Source organism: Astatotilapia calliptera, chromosome 11, assembly GCF_900246225.1.
Source record: "Astatotilapia calliptera chromosome 11, fAstCal1.2, whole genome shotgun sequence".
Classification (NCBI taxonomy): Eukaryota; Metazoa; Chordata; class Actinopteri; order Cichliformes; family Cichlidae; genus Astatotilapia; species Astatotilapia calliptera.
The window spans coordinates 31,776,432-31,794,186 of NC_039312.1; the positions used below are offsets into that span (position 1 = coordinate 31,776,432).

Here is a 17,755-nt window from a genome sequence, read left to right on the forward strand (position 1 = left end):
ATAACGCACACATGCTTTGCATAAACGACAGCATAGAGCCATACGAGTCATAAAAATACCACTTAGTCGACAAAGAACATGCTGTGTACCTAAAGTGAAGGGTGACTGATCTATTAAGGAGAAACTTCGGTTCCCTAAAATGAGGCCCGACAAACCAAATGTGCACAATTTGGCAAAAATAAATAAAATTCAAAGAACATGCCGAGATCTAAATCATAACTGGTGTGTACAGAAGCTTTTTATAATTGCTTTATGAGCATGGAACTCTATCATGGGGTAATTATAAACGTTTGCTCTGCTTGAATAAAATAAGCTAGAATTTGTGCTGACATGCAAACTGGTTGCCTGGGCAGGGACTTGCAGGAACACTGCTTCAGGAAAGAAAACTGCCTAAAAAACAGATTTGCCTCCGAGACAAAACTGCACCCTCTTGCAATTTATGAACTAAATTAGTCAAGTGTGCAATGTTAATACTCTTCATTTTACAGCCATCCACTAAAGTCTGTTCAGCTGTAATTGGAGCCGTCTCTTCAGCCTCTCTGCACCCTCCACAAAGCTACTCTGGGCAGCCATTTAGTCTCCTGGCTGAGGGAGTGGACTTATTACCAAAAAGGTCAGTGATCAGAACAAGCTGAGCTGCCACATCTGCTACACAGCCCGATATTTCTCTGGTCTATTCCCCGGACACCGTGTTAGCCCCAAGGTTTGCAGGTAGAGAAACTTATCAAGATTTTTTATTTATTTTTTTTTTTTTTTAAGCTGCACGTTTTTATTCCCTGGTTATTATTCATTTCTTTTCATCACTTACAACAGAACGTTAAGAGTGTTAACATTTCATCCCAGAGACCACAAATATGTCATTAAGACACTTTAAAGCTTCTTGGCAGGAGCTGTGATTTGTGACTTCAGGGGGAAATCTATTACTTTTTAAGATCCCAGTCAGAAGGGTAATGGGATCTAAGAGCAACTGTTTACTTGTGAGTTACAGTATTTGTTCGCTTGCCAAAAGATTCCTTCTGTTTGCTTACTTGCCAGCCTCAGATTACCATTCAGTCATTCTCAATGACCTAAACTGCTTGTGTGAAAGCGGCGCTGTAATGGCAACAATCCACCACAAAATGTCCACACTCCATGCTTCATGCTCGACTTCCCCGCAAACCCATTAATAACACTGCGGACAAATGTTTGCCAGAAAACTACCTCACAAATGAGGACATTGAGAATTCAATGACACACATGAATCAAGGCGGACCATGTTCACTGTCAAACAAGTGCCGTATTGGAAAACATTAAGGATGAATTAAACTGTGGCTTGTGTCAGAGGGAGAGCATATGTTAGCTGCAATCTATAGGAAACAACTTATTACCTTTGCACATTAAACTTTTTGTGAGGAGAAAAAAAAAACAGGACAGATTTGTTTGGCTGGAAAAACTATTCGTTTCAGGAGCTTTTATGTAGGGACATGAAAACGGATGCACACTTAAGATATCTTTCATTTTTCTGATAGTCTTTGAGAGCACTTGGTTCATTTGTGCATATGAGCAACAGATTATACAGTCTGGACCACATGATGTTCAGTTTGTGTCAACATGATGTACATGTAGGTGCATACACACTCCCTTAAATAAATAATCAAACCGCACAGATTATGAGGCAAGTGGTTCTCATCCCTGCAGGTTAAGGTTCTCATCCTGTAGACAGCCTACAACTGAACTGCCATGCAGGCATCACCAGCTGTACTCCAAGACCACTGACCCGGAGTCTGCCCGAGCTGGTACGAGATGAAAAACGCTTGTGCTCGATGGTTAACGGTCAATGAACTTTTCCACTAGGAAACTGATAACAGAAGATTATTCTCTCAGACAGAAAACAATAAAAAGATGAAACATCTACCAAGACTGCCACTAACCAGTGTTTTGGAGGTGTAATTACAGAGCTGACATATGAAAGGAGATTGCTCCAACATTTCAGAAAGCGATTTATTTAGACATTCAGTTAAGTGAAAGAAAAGTTTGTTTTTTAACTGCCAATGTTTTATTAAAAACATAAATTGTGACTACTGTCAGTGACTGTTATTGGAAAAGAAACCGAATAAAAAACAAAGCAGAAGTGGAGAATCTACAGCTGTGTTCGCACAGAAAACACGATGACCAGAGGACATAAAGTCGATAACATTTGGTGACATATAAAAATAAACTTTTTCAGTTTGCTGTGCATTAAATAGCCTTTTATTCAAGACTGCTGGTTAGACAGAAAGGAAAAACACCCGAAGACAGAACTGTGGAAAACTGTGCTCTATATTTTTCTAAACAACAAATTCCATCAATCGCGATACTTTTAACTGACACTTGAGCTCGAGATGTCTCCCATTTCACAGACAAGCCTATTTTCAGTGTACCTATTTTCACGTGCATCACACCAGTATAAATGGCAGATGAAGGTGAGAAATTCAGCACGTGCATCAGTTTCCACAGTGAAGTGAACATCAAAGAAAACCCGCAAAAAGGATGATGTATTTTTTTTTGACCGGAGGATGCAAATAACGCAAGTGTATCTACATAAAAAAAACAAAACACTCTGCATGCAAAATTAGCACAGAAATACAACAAATCCATCACAGAGTGAATGACTGACCCCAGTGACAGATGGTGTGTGTGTGTATATGTCTTTTTTCCTCGGTCATCCAGCCTGTCTCTGTATTTGGGCGGCTGACACAGTGAAGAAACACTTCATAAAGGTAAGCAGTGGAAACACCTTGAAGCACAGAAAAGGTGCTTGTTTATCTGCTGCACATCATAGCACTAAAATCACACCAATAATAATTCACTGATGCTTCCAGACACAATACGTTTATCAGTTCAAACACCCGGGAGGTATTCCTGGAGCCCACCCCGGTCTCTTTTCCTCTGGTCCCTCCGCCCCTTAATGAATATTGATAAGCCCTCCCTGCTGTGCTTAATGTTAACGCCATGAAAAATTATGCTGGCTGTGTCACTCACACATAATCCCCCGAGGGGCACGGCACAAAACCAATGCACAGCCACCTCAGACACCAAGACGAGAAGAGAATTAGAGGTCAGAACCTACAAGAACAGCAGCCTCATTTCTGTGAGAGTCTTGATGATGATGGAGGTGCGTACTCGTGTTAAGGCTGTGAGCCAGCAAGCATGTGATGCAGTGCGAAAGGGACATTTTTCTAACAGCTTGCCCGATATCGTCAAGCAGTGACAGCTTAGTTCTGGAATCATGTCAACACAAAAGGAAATGCATAGACCAAAGAAGACCATTTGCTCCAAAGGTCAGCCATGTAATACATCTGTAATTCAAACCCAAACAAAAGGAAGAAAGACGTGAGGCAGCTAGCTGACGCTCCAAGCAAGCAGCAAACAAGGCCTGCAAGACGGGATTTTTTTTTTTTTTTACTAACCTAGTGATAACCTTTTCGTTAATCTAGTCTTGAATGTGTCAGAAAACAGTGTAAAACCTGCATAACAAGAAAGTAGCTGAAGTTTTAACATTTAAGAATAGCAGATGTTTTGTTATAATTATCAGTTATACTTGTTGGTATAATTGGAAACAAAGCTGCAGCAAGAATATTAATCCGAATATAAAAGGAGTAATTTAAGATTCCATGACATTCCACCTTTCACAGAAGGAAAATTATCAGGATTTATTCATTTTTAACATTTTGTTTATAACAAAAAAAAAAAAAAAAAAAAAAAAAAGTGAAGAAACATGAGGGACATACCGTATTTCCCGGACTACAGAGCGCACCTGAATATTAGCCGCACAAGCTAAAATCAGGGGAAAATCCTGTTTTGTACATACATTAGCCGCACCTGACTAAAAGCCGCAGGTGTTTCAATGTTGACTTATCATATGTAATTGTCAGGAAAAGAGACAGCTGTTTGGAGACACACCCCTTTTATTAATATTTTGAAAAACAAGTTATGGGTACATATTTGCATAACTTTTTAGGTATATGTACAAGTACCGGTAATTACAAGTACAAAACATGTACTGTGCTTCATAAATGAGTAACAAATGTAGTACATAACAATAACCTACAGCACACCAGAAAAATAGATTCGGACTACCTTTTAGGCTGAGGTGCAGTGACACAGCTTTAACAAGAAGAAAAGTCAGTCATTCACCACCATCTTTCTCTTCTTCCTGCGCACTAAAACCACCAAAGTCCTCTTCTCCAGGAAACGAACAGGTTCAGGATGGCTTCGTCATCCACTCTCCGCTTCTCTCCTTCGTTGTCACTTTCAAAACAAACCAAAGAAATCCTCGTTGTCAGTGTCGGAGTCGAACACCCTCAGAAGGGCCGTAGCGGTGTCCTCCTCTCCATCATGTAGCAGTCCAGCCCTTCGAAATCCGTTGGTGATTGTGGATGTTTTCACACTTTTCCACGCTGTCAGAATCCACCGGTGGAGTTGAGCATAACTTGCTTTTCGCAAGTTTATCGCCGCTCATCATCCACGCCTCCAGCTGAACGCGTAGCGCTACTTTGAAGTTTGTTTTTCGCGCTACTTCGTACGGCACTACGTTGCCTGGCGGATGGACATGTGATCAAAATACCACTCTTGAACCCCGATCCTTCCGCCAGGCAACGTAGTGCCGTACAACAGCGGAACAAACAAAACAAATCCGCTCATGGACGATCCATAGAAAAGCCGCACCTGACTAAAAGCCGCAGGGTTCAAAGCTTGTGCAAAAAGTAGCGGCTTATAGCCTGACAATTACGGTACATAAACTTTTCTTAAGTAAGCAAGCAGGAAAAGCCAGGAAAACTTTGCTTTAGTGTCTTTGTTTGCTTAACATAACAAACTGTGTAAACCATATATTTTTATTATCTTTATAGACAGTCCTACCTCCTATGTTGCACAGCTGGCTCTACAGAAAGATTCTGTTGAGACTGAAGGACGACATTAATTTTAATCGTTCATTTGAGTGTATTTTAAAGTCTTCCTCTAATAGTAAAGACATCTGATGTAGTGAATCAACAACAGCTGCTGAGGTAGCGAGCATATAACTGATGTGTTTGCCGGTGTAGAGAACACACACAGACACACACACAGACCCCTTGAATCAGGGTGTGCATTGCCAGGTTGCGCTGAGAGATTATTTGTAATTATGTGCAGTGCGGTGACTTTCATAGATAAACACGTGCACCTATTTTTGTAAGTTAAGTTACTCATAAAAATACTCCTAATAAGGCTTTATGGCCAAACAAATTTTGAGAGTTTACCATGAGAAAGAGCAAAGTGCAGGGAGATGATCTGAAAATATAGGAGGGACCTGGTCATAGCAGGTATGGTTCTTTATGCCCAGGCCTACGTTGGGGTCGGTTGTGTGCGACTAGTCTACTCCATCAGCATTTTAAATACATAATGAAACTGTAAATCACAATAGGGGTGGCAAGGAGCTCTAGGAATAGGTTAGCAATCTCTAGCTGTTGGACTGGCAGTGGCTCTCAGTCTCTAACCTAGCCCGCCGTCTGGTTAACAAATGGTTTCCTAGATTTTGCTTTTATGACGTCTTTTATGATGTACTGCATAAACACAGACATACTGTTAAACTGATACTTAAGCAGCAAGAACATTTTAAGAAATCTGGTTAAAAGAATAATTACTAAACAGTACTAATGTGTACTAACTGTGGGTGTTTTTACACTGTTTAAGTGCTCTTAGTTTATAATCGGCAAAATCGGCACAGAAGCTGTTCTGTTTTAAACTACTTTTTAATTAAGCTTCCCTCAACCTTATCTACTTCAGTTAGTGGTTTCCTACATTTCCCTGAATGCGTCCTGACAGAAAAGAGAGCTGAACTTGTTACTCAAAGTGCACCGTAGGTTGTGGCTGCCCTGCTTTTAATCTATTCGATTTGCTTCAGGAGGAGAAATTGGTATGTCTAGCTCTTCAGCAACGGATTATTCAGCCGTGATTGCTGAACAATAGCAGCTGTTTCTGAGTGTGGATGAGCTAACACAAAAAGCTGGCTTTTAATATTAACGTTTCAAGCAGCTGAGCATTATTTGGCTATCACTCCTCCGAGGGTGTAATGGAAGTTTTTGTTTGACTGACTGTGAGATGAAATGGCACAGTGTCCAGACCAGCAGGTTTTGGACCCCGGTTGGATTTTTCTTTGAAATGTTGCTGTGCTGAGTAGTAACAACTCATGATTTGATAGAAATGAAGAAGGGATCGGTCAGGGAATAAGCTGAGAAGCAGAACAGAGTGTTTTTGGCCAGAGTATTTTAAAGAAACAGAGCAGAAGAGGAAGATGGGGGATGATGATGAAAAGGGATTTAGCAGATAAAGCTGATAAAAATGATTCCACTTTGTTCCTGCAGCCTTGGACGGGCATTATGTTTTAACGTCTTTAGCTGTAGCTCAAACTTGTAATATTCAGGCAGAGATGGAAAACAATTCACGCTTTTTAGTTCTTAGTCACACAGTCCATTGAAAATGACAGGTATTCATTGGTTTTCACTTCTTAAGATTGTGGGGATTCCTATATTTTCTGTGTTTTGTGCCAAAAGCCATTTTCGCACATGAATTTCGGACAGTTTATGGAGAATTAAGTCAGGATATTTTCCACATTTGCCATTTTTTCACAAAGCAGGAAATAGCCTGCCTCAGATGAGTTTGCACTGCTGAAAATACTCTGTGGTTTGGATGAGGTAATTACCTGGACTGAGCGTGCAGGAGGCAGGACACGTGACACCCACTCTAGGGCTGCCACAAACGATTATTTTGATAGTCGACTAGTCACCGATTATTTATGCGATTAGTCGACTAATCAGATCATCATCCACTGGACGTAAAACTACAGCTTATTGCACCAGCAGCATCTGCTCTTATATAACTATCATTAGCTTACAGCTTTAAGCTTTTAAGGTGCTAACTAAAAATAAAGACAAGATGATAGTTTATTCAATTTTAATGAAATTTGCAGATTGTTTCGGTAAAGTTTAATAAACTCCTTGCTATCTAAAATATAACAGGACACCGGAGTATATTCTCCAGCATCTCACACTTCTGATAATCAGCTGTCTGCTTGATGTTTATTCAGCTGTGTAAAAACTATAACTTTAATCTCAGCCAAACCGATTTACTCAGGAACAAAAAAAAAAAAAAAAAAAAAAAAAAAAAAAAAAAAGCCAAACAACAACATTTTTAATTTATCTAAGTGACTCATATATATTTAACCTGAGTCGCGAAAGACGGCGGTGGGTTTGAAAACAATTTGCCGGGAGTCCGGTGTTCTCACGGCGCTAGTGACCTAGACCCCGGCTAGCTATCGAGCTAGTGGGTAACAGAGGTCTCCGAAAACGTCGGAGCGCTTTTGAAAATATGTGGTGTCCTGATAAACTGAGCCGATATTTGAGGTTTACACAGCTACATTCTCACCTGAAAATATGTTAAACGTTTATTTTGTGACCCAGAAAGAATAATAAGAGTAATATTAAAACTAACTAGCTACCGCCATTGTTGGAAACTAAGCTGGGCCGCGCTATGAATTCTGGGACACAGCTGCTTCTTCTTCTTCGGGGTTTAACGGCAGCTGGCATCCTTGTACATGCTGTGCTGCCATCTTCTGTTTCAGTCCGTTATTACACTCTTAAATCCTGCTATTATTCCTGCGTCTTTTGCGATCTTACAAAGCTTCAAACGACACGTCGACTATTAAATCAGTCGTCGACGATTTTGATAGTCGACGTAATCGTGACTAGTCGACAAATCGTGGCAGCCCTAACCCACTCACTAGTAAAGCTGCTGATCATAAGCAAAATAATGATCACCTTCTCATTAGCTTAAAAGACATGCAGTTATTTCATGTTAAAAACACATGTTTCTACTGTATGTTTCCTTGAACGTTAAAATATAATTCAGTTGAAGAAAAAAGAAAAAAAAGGAGGCAGGCGTGGAGGACACAGGTTTGTCCTAAAAGGGAGTTGACTAGTGGGTGTTTTTCACAGAAAATCCCCTATTGCAAGGGCAAATGCTGATCCCTGCCAGCCTGTCTCCACTGTGGGAGCAGATGAGGGCGAACAGAGCCTAAGGCAGCAATGGGCTTGAGTGCCTTGGGGGAAAAGAGTGACAACAAGCTGAAGCCAAGCTAAGTATCGTGTACTACCAAAAGTGGACTGGGTAAGAGACGCCGAAAGATCCAGAAACAAAGACAGCTGCAGGCAGACGACAGTCCTTCCAAGGGTTCAACTGCAAAAACTTTACTACTTGGATCTTGTTGACAAATGCTTCACTTGGCTATAATTTCCATGTTCATGAGTATGCTAGTGTGTGCTTGGGCTCACATGATGTAAATTTTGTCAGATGGCAAGTGCAGTGATTTCTGCAGATGTCTGCACACCTGCCCATTTTTTATGACTCGTCGTAGTGTAGTCCCGTGGAGTCTACACTACGACGACGATTGACCAACTCCACATGCGTCCTTACAGCCTTAGAAGGAGCGCAACACAAATGACTACTCGTCCGTGGTGGGTGCAGCTGTCCACGCTCGCGCCGCAGTATAATCCCCGCCTCGAGCCTAATGCAGAGCCTATGATGTAACCATCACAACGCCTGTGTTGTTCTGGATTTTCTGTGCCAAAACACTAGCTGGGGGTGGAATATCTTTCCTTGAGTTTATAAATTCTCTTAGCGGATTTAAAAAAGAAAAAAAATGGCAGCAGCAGAAGAAGTGTGCTGGAGGACACTACGGTACCGAACAGGCCAATCACAAATCACAGTCGGACGGATGTTATTTGGCTACGATGGAGGATTTCTGAAGGGTTTAAAGCTGAAGTATAAATCCCACATTACTCACCTTGGCTTCAGCTTAGCCAAACAGCAAATGAATCTGGGCTTTCAGGGAGCAGCAAAAACACACCGCTGTAAGGGAGAGGTGTGCGCTTGATTCATGACACACCTTTTCACTCAATTAAAGTGAAATCAAGTCAGTAATCACTTTATACCAATTATTTTGCTTGCATAATCGTTGGAAGCCAGAATCACAATTGAGATTAAAATCTGATTAAGCACTAAATGCACCAGAATATTAGTGGTACCTTTTGCACATCACACGAAATGTGTGCTACAGGGGGATTTAGGAAATGATGAGACCTTTTCTTGCTGTTTTAAAGAATCAAATAATGGGGAAAATAATCTGTATTGTTACTGGAGAGTAAAGGGCTTATGAAAAATAAAATGCCTTCAGTGGGTCAGCAGCCTTTGTAAACCTGATTAACTGTCTGAAGATGTGCAACACTTTCAGATGATGGCAGCATACATTTGAATCTCTGTGGCTTTGAAAATCTGGTATTAGTGATAAGCCTTTCATGCTTCGCTTTAAGCCCATCTAATCAAAACTTCATCCTAGTAAGATCAATGCAATATTTGCACATGTTGATGGAAAGAGAGGGACCCCCCCCCAAAAAAAAAAACAAAAAAACAATTCGTCGCAAAAGCTGCTTTATACGCTTCAATAGGTGTAAAAGCACAAGCTGCCTGTACAATATACTTGAAGTGTATGACAGTGAGAATAATTGCCATGTCAAATCCTCTTGGGCTTTCAACATGTTCCTGTTCGTTTGATGCATGACAACTGCCAAGGTGACAAGCAGACTGTCACAAAGCCGAGGGTGAGATAAAGCTTGGAGACACATTTAAATACCGGCTTGCGATTTCCAAGTGGTGACATTGCACTGAAGGTATGACAGTTTTGTTCACACTGCATAGGAATTGATTTTTTGGTTTTAAAACAACTTAAGCATTAATATTGCAGCCTCTCTACAGCCAGAGAAAGACAGGAAACATTAGTAAGAGAGATTTATCAAGACAGGCAGCTCATTTAAACAACACATTTTGAGGGTTATCACAGGAACGTGGAATGAAGAAAATGTGTGGGTGTTTTATTATATTTATCTAGTGGGAACCTCCTGCCATAGATGCTTCACTAAATTAGATCTTCAACACCTCCCAAGATGTGAAAGGTAAATTTGGACTCTTAGCACACATCTTCACTGATGAGCCATTTTTACACATGAACTCGATAATTTCAGGAGAATCAGGTGGGAATATTTTTCACAGTTTTCTGCACACACAGCACCAGAAACATGGAAAGCAAAAAAAACTCTTCATCCATCTGTTGATTTTCTACTCCAACTAAACATGGTATTCCAAATTCCATGGTATTCGCCCTCCCTAGCACTGCTTTCCAATTCCTCATGGGGGAATCCTGAAGTGGTTCCAGTGCAGGCAAAAGATATAATGTGTCCAGTGAGTTCTAGGTTTACCCCGAAGTGTCCTCTCACTTAGACATGCCTGGAAAACCCTTTAAGGGAGGCCATCCTGATCAGATGCCCAGACCACCTCAAATACACTACAGCATAGGCCCTACTCAATGAGGTACTATTAATTAATCTTAAGTCCTAAAAAGTTCAAAGCTGCTGTGCATGTTTAAAAAAAAAGGAAGGCTAAATATGCAAAGACGGGCTCTCCATTTTGCAGGCAGCAAAGCTGCGGGATCCCTTCCACTGCCCTGAAGGTGAAAAGACTGTCGGTGAAACAAAGGAGACTGCAGATTTTTAGCTGTACGATAGAAAAAGAGAAATTCTCTCTGACCGTTGACACAAATGGAGGAATAATCTGGATGGTTCCTGAGTTGATGGCCACCAACGCTGCATTTACTGAAAGTACAAAAGTGAATCTCTTTGACACAAGTCTCTATCTGCCTCATGAAAGGGGGGGCAACAGTCTGTGCCTCCATTTGTCGCGGGGGGAATGAATTGAATAACCTCTCAGGCTAACCTGGCCAGGAGGAGCGATGAGTGTGTGGCATACAAATGATGACGACATAAACGCAGCGGCTGGGTGCTCAGTCGTGCGAGAATATAAACTGTGCTGTGATCGTCTGCTTTTCTGATGCACCTGACCCCCCCGTCATTGTTAACACAGGGCTAATCTAGTTCACTACATCAGACGTGAAAAAAAAACAACAACAACAAAAAACACATTATTAGGTTTTTGGTGTCATCTTAAATACAGAAAGGCAACACACACACACACACGCGCACACGCGCACACACACACACACACACACACACACACACACACACAGGATTATCTTGAAGAAGCTTAATTGTTTCCCAGGCAACTAGTTCCCCCACTAAGACGATGACTGTGAAATTTCCGCTAGCGATTATTTTACTTTCAAATGACTTAGCTGTGTCCTCAAGCTAAATCCTTCATGTGAGCCAACCTAGTTTTAAGACGGAGGGGGGTGGGGGTGAAATAGATTAGAGACCTCGAGGAAAAAAACAACATCTCTTTTAGCCCCCGGTACAATAACAAAACCGAGCCGTGAGCTGAAATGAAAAGGTTAGCTCAATGTTTATCGTTAATGATGGTGGGCTTCTGATGAGACCCAGCAGGGGTGATTAATTCATGCAATAAACAAGGCCGTCTAGGGTGTAGTAATTTCAAATTGCCAGATGAGTCACACAAAGCGGTTTTCCTTAATCATTTTAAGCAGGTGCCTGAACGGATATAGCCAATCACAGTGGTCAGAAAACATCAGCATCTCCCACAAGTGTCAACAAACACTGGCGTCCATTTTCTTTCTTAATTTGCAGTCGAGTGCTGATTCAGAGAGTAATTATTGTGCAGTAATAAACACAGGCACAATCAATGACAGTGTCACTTTGTGTGGTTTGGGTTAATAAAAGCTGGCTTCCTCCCAAAGGTATGCCTTTTGTCATGTCCGCAGAGACCGATGCACATGTGGCCTGCCGCTCGCTCGCGACCGTATCTCTTCCTCAAAGGGCTCAGAGCCGCGACAGTGGCACATAATAACCATTGTCTGTGGTAAATCCCCAGCGCAGCGAGCTGGGGGGGGGGGGGGGGGGGGGGACCCACACGAGAATCGAAACAGGTTTTAAAGTCACACCGCACACTTGTTTTCCACCATTTCAGAGGACCAGAATACTGTCATCTAAAGAAAAAAAAAAGGCAGCATGCATTATGCAGCAGCAGCAACAACAACTCCACAGTGGCCTTAAGTCACTCGAATACACCAAACAAAAAATACAAACAAACAGCAGCAGTATGCGGTGAGTTACAAAAACACAACTGCATTACATCTCCTTTTTTTTTTCCCAGAGAAAAGCCATGAAAACAGCACATTGCTGCTGCTGCCCATATCAGCTTTACCATCTACACTCAGGGTTATGAGTCATTACAGCAATGCTCCGAATGTGTAACATCTTACCTGCAGTTGGGAGGTGGGTCTAGTGTTATTTCCGCAAGCTCTTTTTGAATCCTGCAAAAGAAAGATTTGCAAATTAAAATTCATCTGAAAGAGTGGAGATTTCCTTGGTGCATTTATTCAGTGATACAAAAGCTTTCAAAGAGGTGTGGTTGCCTTTAACCCAAATCTCTAACGGAAAAAGAGATGCAGACGACCTCCAAAGAGGTTCTGGCCTTTCCCCTAAAAGAAAGTTTTTCTTGTAATTAGGATTCCGTTTACTCAACTAGAAAACACCTTTTTTTCCCCTATTAAATGGCTTATAAATGAGATTCTAAAAACTCAATATGATACTACAGTACTGATGTCGAGTCTGCTTAAATCATAATCAAGTGTCCACGCCTGTGGTCGACTACGCAATTAGACATTGCTGCCCTCGATAGTCTGCACCTAAAATACTAACTGTTTATATTAATTGTCTTTATTTTATTAAATGCCAACACCAGGGAACAGTTTTCTGTGATTTTACAATCGTGCCCACCACTAATCGGGGCTGCGGTGCTCCTCACCCTCCCTGTCAGGGGAAGATGTGAACTTCCCCTCAAGTTAGGTGGAAAGTTCTGCAATAGGTTCATATAGACAATGACTGGCTGTATGTCAGCCCTGATATTTAACCTGCTGACATGTAATATGTGTAATAACAGTGTGGCTTTGCAATACAGTTCTCCACACTGATGATGATATAATTATTGATGCTTTAATATGATCATTTTCATGAGAGTCATACTAAACTGAACATGCTTCACTATAGTTTCATTCAGAAGCTCCACAAACAACCAACATTGACATGACAAGCTCATGCTTGTGTGTGTGTGGGAAGCGGTTACACTGATTTATCAGCATCATGGGAGAAAACAGAAGGATATTTCTGACAGTTTGATTGATTTTTGAGTTACAGAGTAATAAGATTGTACTTGGAGAGACGCTTGCTTTGTCAGTGGAAAGCTGCTGTGTGTTGTTTGGCATGATGAAGAGTGGAGGACAGGCAGGTGCAACATTTTAAACATCTAAAAACAGGCTGAAGGAGTTAGTAGAACTGTGAAGAAGGTAAGGAAGCAAAGAGCCAAAATATGTCATGATGTAATTCCACCTTTTCACTTTCACCTAATATCCACCCACTTTTCTTTTCAGCCATAATTGTATGTCAGCATGTAAAAGTCTCTTCATGCTGGAAGTTAGAAATAGTCTAACTTCCAGCATCCACCCACTTGGGCCACACGTGCATTATGGAGGGTGGACAGTGCTACAATAGTAGGTGCACATTAACCTCCTCTCCTTCCGCTCCTGCAGTGATACTACTGGTTATTGCCAAGTGCAGCCTTATTCGGCACATCCGCGCGAGGAAAGAAGTAATTACTAATTTGTGCCACACATTTTAGTGATATTAAAAATATGATTTGGTTTCTTAAGAATACAATTAACTGTTTCAAATAGCTCATAATAAAAATGCAATACGTCTATGGAGAGCATGTAATTTTGTCCATTAGCTTGTGCTCAGCTTTGATTGCCAAATGTTTTCTTACTTTTAGACTAGTCCGTTGGTGTGATTTCTTTCCACCCTCCTGTTTAAAACAAGTCAATTATTGGCCAGCAGCTTCCACATCAGCCACACCACCAAGAAAAAAAGAAACTGAGAAGTGAACAGAAGTTGCGGTTTTGGACAATTGTTGATAGTTGCCTTAAATATATGCAAATCAGTCATGCTTGCTTGGGTAAAAGTAAAACTACTTACAGTTTATAACAGTGCAGATTTCAAGTGTTAGATCGCAAATATAACCAGATTAAGTACTCCTATTATCTGTTTATTAAGCACGAGGATAAATTAGACAGCTTTGATCATTTGCTACAGATAACCAGAAAATTGGGATTCAGGCACTGCTGCACAAAAACAACGCTGAAGTCCGCCCATGTTTTGGCTTTTTCTGCTTACAAACCCCCCCCAGAGATGTTCATAATGTCAGTCTCTGTTATAAAAAGACTCAGTGGCCTAAGCCAAGTGGTTGCATAATTCTCTCATCGGCTGTCTTTTTTGGGAATAAGTGCGAAGACTGGTTGGAGGTAAGTGTTGGTGGTGGTGTAGGCTGTGGAGCACGAGGCGCATCCAGTCGAACAAACAGGCTGGAACGAGAATCTCTCTTTATAAATGACAGCAGTGACACCTCAGCGCAGAGCTGGGTGAGTTTCTTCCTTTCTGTGGGTTAAGCGGCACACTGAATCGCGTGGATGTTTGAAATGACAATGCCTGTGGGACTGCAGTCTTTTTATATTACTTCACACCCCTGGGGCACAAGAAGGGGGAGAGGCCTTCAGTTTAACAAACAACTCCTGTGTAAACGCTCGGCTCTCAAAGCCAGATTCAAGCCCTCTCTTCTTTTCTTACCTCTTGGCACTAGTTGAAAGTTTAGCAGCGGTTTTACTCGAGATCTTAGTCTCCTTCTTTTTGGGCTGTGCTTGCTCTCGCTCCTGTTCAGCAGGTACCGATTCCCGTTGCTCAATATCCGAGCTTCCCCCGCTTGTGCTGGGGCTGTCGTCTGGTCTCTGCACTTCGCTGGACATCGTGGGCCCTAAAGCAATAAATGAACATGCAAATATTAATAGGTTGCAAGTTTCCACAATGTCTGATAGTTGGGTAGACTTGGGGACAGCAAAATGTACTTAATCTAAATCAAAAGCTGGGTGTGGGCGAGGGTTAAAATTGTGCAGAGTGAAAGCTGATGAAAAGACATTTGTCAAAGCTTACAGTGCAGCAGATTACACATGTATAAGGCCCCTGTTAAGAATATAATGAGACATTCACCCAATCATCTGCTAGGGGTTACAGACAGAGCAGTCATTAGGTAGACTCCACTGGCCTAGATTTCTAAAACAAACTAGAGGTCCTGTCACTGCTCTGTGTCATACTCTCTCCTCTTCTTTACTGGATAATGTGGTAGTAGTTTGAGACACAGAAAGCTCTTTGTGGATGAAAAATATAAATATCAATACACTACCCTGGTTCTGTTGCTCATTTGTTTACAAACGACAAAGACAACGCAGGAACAGGGGTGTGTCCAGAGTGGGGGCCGTGGGGTGGCTTCAGCCCCGACTGAAAATTATTTACATATTCTTTTGCAGATTTTAAACAAATAAATCTACTTTTCCTATGCTATGTTACGTTTTGTAAGTTATCTAAAACCTTACCACCAGGGGGCATCATTTTACCTCTGGGCAACTTAAAATGTTTTGTTCTTTTTACTTTTGGCAATTCTTTGTACCTCTAGTCTCCATTTCCTCAAGAAACTTGCCTGTGCTTTTGCCAGGAAATCTTTATAATTAAGAATTTCCTACAATGCTTCATCTAGTGGCAATAGCTGGTATTTCATGAAAGTGCTGCCCAGTGCTTGCCGAACTTCAGATGATTCAGCTGATAACTTGAGCTCACCTTGGGAGGTTTTAAACCATTTAAAAAAACCCAAACTGATAATAATAATGACCTTTTAGATTAAATTCATGTTAAAAGTTACACGCAGTAAAGCTAGTGATGTAAGTTTTGCATTACTTGCATGAATACATTTGCGTTAAAAACCCATGAGTGTTCACCCCAAGGAGTCAAAAGGATAAGGAGTAAGGCCGATAGCGCGAGTCAAATTACAGTAACATGAAGTCCTGCAGAGGCCCTATGCTTCTTTTCTTTTCTTCATCTAAAAAGCATCAAAGAAAGAGTCCGAGCTAGTTGCCTTCAAATGATCTCAGTAAACTTTCCCTCCATTTCTGATCATCAGTGATGTCAGGAGAATACCAGCTGATGGGTTTTCACAGTGCACAGTGAAGCTAATTTTCTATTCTATATCCACCTCTATTCAAGCCCTTACTTTTTCATGTAATTATGTTGCATTAAAAGTTATGAAATTGGCGGGCATGCACCAGGGGGTGCCCAAAAAAGAAAGGGGGAAAAAAAAAGAACATAACTGGCAGCAACATGGCAAATGAAAACCATATCCAGTGATTTAGACGGGGTGGTGCGAAGTGGACATTCTAAGGTAGAGGTGACTGACCAGAGATGGGAATGTCCAATAGCAACAAACCATCAGTGACAAAGCAACGGACAACGAGCAAATACTGCAATTTGGCAAAATGCTTTGTAGCAAGGTAATCCTCTAATGCATTTACCACATTCAAATGTCAATCTCAAGCCTCACAGTTGCATCTGTCCTCTTGAAGTTACTGAATGCAGCTGATTGTCAGCAGTGTCTGGTTGCTGTTAGTTGCTACCCTTTGACTGTGTTGCCACTTTACAAAAAAATTTAAAATAAATCCCAATCTGTGGTTAAGCACCATTTTTCATGTCACACCATGAGCCTGAAATTGGTACCCAACATGTTTTTCTCAACGTTTTTCTGATTCAGATTTTTTCTGCCCCCCCCCCAATATGCTACCTGTTTTTTGTTTTGTTTTTCTAAATCCTGGAAACGCCCCTGGGCTTGAATAAATACCATGAACTTATTTTTTAAAAGCAAAACTGATAGATTTAAGCTCTCTGATAGGCACGAAATGAATAAAAGCGATCAACTGAAGCGGGGGATAGGTCGTCTTTCTATGAGGGGGGGGGGGCGTTTCACGGTGACGGTAAGGACACCAACGGCTGAAACGTACCCGGTTTCGAGATGCCAGGGTCCGTATATCCCCTCAAAAATAACAACGGACACAAGTTAAGAGGTGTGTGTGGCATAAGACATCACTTCATTGCTTTGTCAGAGCAAGGAGGTCAACATTTGTGGGGGTGAAGCACACAAAAGGGGCCGGCTAAAACAAAAGCGACCATAAACATAATTGGGAGCTAGCTAACGTTAAAAGGCCGGGGGGAGGAGGAGAAGGGTGCGTTATATTACCGCTGAGGGGGGTATTTAAAGGGAAAAAAAGAAGCAGAAGCAGGCCTCGGTGTTTTAAACTCAATGAAAATGCGCATAGGAGAAGGCGTTAATGCCGGACTCGTCCGACGGCGAGGCTGATGGAGGACGGTGAGCGGCGGCAGTGCCAGCGGAGCGGTGTGCGGTGGCGGTGCGGGGGGTAAACGTGTGGCTCCTCGCCGTTTCTGGAGTGTCCACATTGTGCGGTGAAGAGCAGTGACCCTGCCTCGGCACAAAGGGAGGCTCGTCCCACACATCCACCACCACCACCACCACCACCTCCCCCTTCTTTTCCTCCTCCTCCTCCCTTCTTCTTCACTGGAAAATGACACTTTTTACGGGACATTTAGTTACTTTTCGCGGATCTACGGCGGCTGAACGCGTGTGTCGACCTTACCTGACAGCTGGCCGTCGATGCTGCAATTCCGCGTCGTAATCCCAAGGTACCGAAAAAAGTATATCCTCTCACGGCCGCCTGCTCGCTCCCGTGTCCTTGCTATTTAACTGGAGGTAGCAGCAGCAGAAAAGCGATTACAGAAAACTGAGGAAGCCCCGG

General features: G+C 41.9%; 1 protein-coding gene across 2 annotated transcripts in view; it reads right to left on the reverse strand.

Moving 5' to 3' along the window:
* LOC113031613 (ubiquitin-conjugating enzyme E2 E2) overlaps positions 1 to 17,723 on the reverse strand; it is a 35,429-nt gene extending 17,706 nt beyond the window's left edge. The window contains exons 1-3 of one of the 2 annotated variants that reach the window (XM_026183846.1): positions 17,597 to 17,717; positions 14,694 to 14,877; positions 12,278 to 12,328 (exon numbers count right to left, since the gene is read on the reverse strand). In XM_026183846.1, coding sequence (XP_026039631.1) covers positions 12,278 to 12,328; positions 14,694 to 14,869 — 227 coding nt within the window. In that variant the 5' untranslated portion in view covers positions 14,870 to 14,877; positions 17,597 to 17,717. Of the gene's footprint in view, positions 1 to 12,277; positions 12,329 to 14,693; positions 14,878 to 17,596 lie in introns of both variants that reach the window. The other variant, XM_026183847.1, reaches the window with a different exon arrangement.
* Positions 17,724 to 17,755: the final 32 nt, after the last annotated feature.